Source organism: Apium graveolens, chromosome 3, assembly GCF_009905375.1.
Source record: "Apium graveolens cultivar Ventura chromosome 3, ASM990537v1, whole genome shotgun sequence".
Lineage (NCBI taxonomy): Eukaryota > Viridiplantae > Streptophyta > Magnoliopsida > Apiales > Apiaceae > Apium > Apium graveolens.
This window is the reverse complement of record NC_133649.1, coordinates 290,448,843-290,454,470: the sequence shown is the minus strand read 5'-3', so window position 1 is coordinate 290,454,470 and position 5,628 is coordinate 290,448,843. Positions and strand designations below refer to the sequence as shown.

Sequence of the window (5,628 nt, the reverse complement as noted above, 5' to 3'; positions counted from 1 at the left end):
ATCTTGAAGGAAAGGAGAAGATAGAAGAAAAGTCAAAGAATTTCAAAGATTAAAAGCCAAAGCTGAAGAAAATATTATCGAAGCAGAAATCATCCTAGCTTGTGATTAAAGGAATATTTTTGGAAGCATTCCGAGCTAAGGAAATGGAGTTAACCTCTGACATTGCTAAAGTTAAAGAAGCAGTTCAGGATGAAGAGTTAAAGTCTTATATTCACTGAAGCAACATTGAATATGCATACCTGGTTCCTGCATTTAGATAGTTTTAACATCATCAATTGGAATGTCCATAATTCCATAATGAACAAGTAGGGGGAGATTGTTAGGAGCAATTGATGATATCAAACAGAAACTATCAGAAGCATCAACGGATGATGATTAACAAGCGTTGACGGATGATGAATAGAAGCATCAACGGATGAAGATATCGATGAATGTTGATATTCGATGGATGATGATGTCAACAGATGATGAGATCAGTATTTGACACATCAGTTGATCTTTGAAGAGGAAAAGGAAACATGAATTTCAAGGCGGTGGGGGATTTTATCTCAGAAGCAATTGTATAGATTTCCTTGTTGTTAATAGAATAAGATTCCTTATACATTGGTAGTTGTGCTCTATAAAAGCATAATTTAGGTTCATGCTATATGCATTATGACATTGTTATATCTTTCGCATAACCTAGCAGCTCTCAATGATATTTATTCATCCTTTCGAGAGAGTACTTGTGTAATAAGTTTTTATAAGATTTATATAAAAACTGTTTGATTTTGTTGAAACTTTGTCTAGTAAATCGTATTAACTGTATTCACCCCCCTACAGTTGATTAAGGGCCTAATAAATGATAAACTTATCCAAGTACTTTTTGAACACCCTGTTCATTAAATCCATGAACGCCGCTAGTGCAGTGGTCAATCCAAATGCCATTATGAGAAATTCATAGTGTCCATATCTGGTTCAAAAAGCAGTCTTAGGGATATCTTCCACCTTGATTTTTAATTGGTGGTAACCTAATCTTAAATCAATCTTTGAAAACCACGCGGCTCCCTTCAGTTGATCAAATAAATCATCGATCCGTGGTAGGGGTATTTATTCTTGATAATTAAATTATTTAGCTCACGATAATCGATGCATATTCACATACTGCCGTCTTTCTTCTTCACGAACAATACTGGTGCACCCAATGGAGATATACTAGGTCTTATAATTCATTTATTCACAAGATCCTGTAATTGCGTTGCCATCTCTTTCATTTCAACTGCTGTCATTTGATACAGAGCCTTTGAAACTGTTTCAGTACCTGGTGCTAAATCGATAGTAAATTTGATTTCTCGATCCGGAGGTAATCCTGGAAGTTTATCTGGAAAAACATCAGGAAATTCACATACCACGGGAGTGTCTTCGATACTTGGACTTTCCTTTTCCATATCTAAAACATAAGCTAAATAACCTTCGCATCCTTGGTGCAACAATCGTCTAGTTTGCATAATAGTTAAGAACCTTTGTTTCTTTTTCTCGCCTTTAAATGTTATCGTTGCATTTTCTTCAATTCACAGACTCACTTTCTTATTCGTGCAATTGATTTGCTGGCTGACCAATCCATTCCTAGAATAACATCAAATTCTCCCAACTTAAAAGGTATCAAGTCAACAGAGAAGTGATGTCCCGCTATTTCGATATCACACCCTGGACACACTCAGTCTACATGAGCTTGATCGTCATTCGCTAATTTTATAATTAACATTTCGCCCAATCATTGAATTTCACAGTATAGATTTTGGATAAATTCCTCAGAAATAAAAGATCTTGTGGCACCAGAGTCAATTAACACCTTTGCATCTACAGATTTCATAGGGAGCGTACCTGCCACTACGTTCTGATTTTGCACCGCTTCTTTCATTGACATATTAAAGGTCCTTGTCCTAGGCTGATTCTTTTGTGGTGGTGGAGGTAGTGCCAAGACTTTTGGAATACGGGCTGCCATAGTTGCTCCTCTGCAGTCCTTTGAAGTGTGTCCCTTTCTTCCGCATTGAAAATAGGTAATCTCCGTCTTTCCTATTGGGACTTCACCAGAATAGTGTCCTTTTTGCTTGCATTTGAAACACATGACATTTGGCTTATTACAGATCCTCTTATGTTTCTTTCCAAGTGTTTTGCAATAGGGTAATGGTGGTCGGATGATTCTTTGTTGATTTGGGGCTTGGAACTGATTGCCCAACCTCTGATTGCCGTGCTCTATCCTTTTAAAATTTGTATTTGTCCGGGCTTGAAATCCCGGCCTCCTATGGAAACGGTTATGAAAACTTCCTTGTCCTTTTTCCTTTTGAGACATCTCACTTTCCCCTTCGATAATCATAGCTTTCCGAACCACGGCCGTGTAGGTTGTCAGTTCAAACACTGCCACTTTACTATGAATCCATGGCCGCAATCCCTGCTGGAACCTCTTAGCACGTTTCTCATCAATATCAACCTGTTCCGGAACAAACCTAGAAAATTCGGTAAACTTGGCTTCATATTCAGTCACTGACATATTCCCTTGCTTTAATACTTTTCCATTTGGTTCTTCATGTAGCGGGGAAAATACTTTTCCAGAAAAATCTCGGTGAATCTATCCCAAGTTACGATGACGTCGCCTTCTAGTGCTTTCTTGGACTCCCACCAGTAATTAACTTCTCCCCTCAAGAAATAACTAGCAAAATCTATCTTTTGGTCTTCTTCCACTTTAACCAGTGCGAACGCTTTCTCTATCTCCTTCAACCATGCCCTAGCTTTAGTGGATGTTAGGGCTAAACACGCGCTAATAATTCACGCAGATATACGTGTTCACAAGTAATATAGAATTGTTTCTAGTTCGTTCCCACAGAGACTGGCTTTGGTTAACTATGTAATTTATGCACTTATGCACCGATGATATGGTTATTATCCAATGCTAAGACGATAACAATTGGGGGTTGATTTTAACTACGAACTAAACTAACAAATATAACTAAGAGAGTAAAGAGAGTTGTATATTATATTAGAAAAATATGGGATTCTAACTTCATTAAATACTTCATTCAATAGCCTTATTGTTTTTAACCTTAGCATGCAATAGTGATGACACTAATCAGATAACACAAAACTGCTAAACTCCAACTTTCATTGCACCAATAACATACTACCAAACATCCACAAAAGAGATAGAAACTAAATAGACACCAATTATATTGAGACCCTATATGTCTATAGAATTTAACAATATAAAGGCTTAAAGCACAAGTTACCTATCATGATTACACAGGGCAAGTAAGATGGTTAAAATTACCTAAAAATTATCCATAACAATAACACATGAACCTATGCTAGCATGGCAAGTTCTAAATCCTTAAATTCACTGTCGCTTCATTAAAGATTAACACACTATCTTAAAAGTTCGCTACTCTTATAAGACGAATAAACACAACCAATACTAGGTTATCAAACAATTACCACACACTAAGGCATCAAAACAATTTAACTAAAGAAATCCATAGGTAAATCCGCTAAAACACCACGATAATGATTAGCCCATAATTGGACTCATCATCAATGTGGGTTCCGATGAAAGCATGGTAAAATAAGCGTAGTCTTTATACTAAATAAATAACAAAACCAAGTACGAAATAAGAGTAAGGTTCACTAATAAAAAAAACTAGCATCCAAGTTACAACTTAGAACAAAGATTCAAAAGTAAAAACAAGATATTCTTCGTCTTTGTTGAATCGTGCTAACACGATTTTCTTACGGCTCTCCTTGCGCTCTGGTACGTCTCTCTCTTAAACACATCCTTTATTTGAATATATAACAGCCCATGCAAGATAGAAGTCCTCCAATCATAATTAGAATAGGATCAGGATTCTGTGATCCCGACCCGGCGCGGCCGCGCGCTTGACCAGCGCGAGCAACCCTTGACCAGCGCGTGCGCGTCGTACGTCTTGAAAAAACTCCGGATTTCTTCTGTTCCTTGCTGCTTCAAGCCGGCTTTCCACGAGCTTTTATTCCAACACCACCTTAACACCAAATTAGCACCAAAATAATGCTAATTCACTTGATTACCTAGATAATGCCTGAAATGCAAAAACACTAGAAAATACATTAAAACACCAAACAACTTGAGTACAAACGCATCAATTAAAAGCTTAATAGTGAATTATAAAGTGTCATAAATGCCACTCAACATACTCCCAAACTTGAATCGATGATTATCCTCAAGCATAAACAGACTCAAAGAATAAGAAACAAAAATGCATGAATGCAACTAAATGAATGCAACGATCCCAATAGAATAACTAACCAATCAACAAGCAACATCTCAACTAATACAGTTACTCGCATAAAGATCTCTCAAATCATACAAATCAACTTACAAACTAGAGACGTGTGTGCGTGCAACTGCTTACAGATATACTATCACAACTACATCAATAATCATGAGTCACTACTCATCAAGGCAATCACAAGGTTTTAAATAAAATAAAAAGCTAGACTCAAAGTAAATTATAACACTTCAATTCTTATATTGGAGTTTTATATAGATTCATGCTTTTATTCAAACAAAACAACACACATATGTTTATTTGATTGTGTAATGAGTGAGGTCCACAAAAGACTTATACAATAGTACCCTTTTAGCGAACATTAGGTTAGCGGATCCCAGACTGTAAAAGCCTTAGATCACTAGGCACAAAGTCCCCTAAGAACTTAATAACTCGAGTACTAAAGAGCCCACCCGTGATCAATTATACATAACACTTATTTTTTTTCTTTTCTTTTCTTATTTTTTCTTTTTTCTTTTTCTTTTTTTTTCAATTTCTGAACGAGTGCATTTCGCTCCATCTCGTTTAACCCTAGACTACTCATATATATATGAGCCGTCTACTAGCCATTTGACACCTAGCCACAACAACTAGCAATGAAATCCAATTTTTTCTCCATTTCTAAAAATCCATGTTATTTTATTATTAAGATAATATCCTAAATTTTAAATATAAACAAGCGATTAAACCTCGACAAACAATAAACCATGATCATGATCTAGCACTTAAGCAACCTATAAGACTTAGTGAAATACAAGGTCTCTAGCATGCAAATCAACTTAATACGACTCAACATATCTAAATACGACATAACTACACTAGCATTAATATCACAAGTGAATCAGAAAAATCATTTAAGGGATCATTTATAATGCAAATGCACGAACTATATGAACAAACTAACATAAAAGCTACAAAAAATAAAAAAAACTACATGGCAAAATATGCAACTATATGAACTAAACTATCATGAATATGCAACTATATGCGACTCACACAAAACATATTCCTTCAACTACTACCCACAAACTTAAAATATTCATTATCCTTAGTGAAGGTAATAGTAAGGAATCAGGCATACCTAATAAGAATCAGGCTCCTCACCCTCAACGGGTGGAGTGTCAGGTGTGTCCGGAGGTGGATACACGAAATCCTCAGCAAATACTGGCCACTGGATGTCAACACCGGTGGCTCTAAAAGATGTCCCCAATGCATGGGTGAGATCACGTGCAAACCTGTTGTGAATGTCATGCATCGCATCCATCCTCCTAGCCAGACGCCTGTACTGCGTCAT

The 5,628-nt window shown here is 36.4% G+C and overlaps 1 protein-coding gene across 1 annotated transcript; it reads right to left on the bottom strand.

Annotated features, from left to right (window-relative positions):
• Positions 1–1,208: 1,208 nt before the first annotated feature.
• On the bottom strand, positions 1,209–5,628 carry LOC141715150 (uncharacterized). Its single transcript, XM_074518631.1, has 4 exons — positions 5,621–5,628; positions 2,585–2,797; positions 1,864–2,486; positions 1,209–1,459 (listed from the first exon to the last, which is right to left on the bottom strand). The coding sequence occupies exons 1-4, from the start codon at positions 5,626–5,628 to the stop codon at positions 1,209–1,211; spliced, it is 1,095 nt and encodes a 364-aa protein (XP_074374732.1).

Bases quoted from the DNA above. Each gene is read 5' to 3' on its own strand.
- LOC141715150 (XM_074518631.1), bottom strand. The intron at 2,487-2,584 runs GTATTTTCCCCG...CGAATTTTCTAG, and splicing joins ACCGAGATTTTTCTGGAAAA to GTTTGTTCCGGAACAGGTTG. The intron at 1,460-1,863 runs GTACGCTCCCTA...TGTTGCACCAAG, and splicing joins AAATCAGAACGTAGTGGCAG to GATGCGAAGGTTATTTAGCT.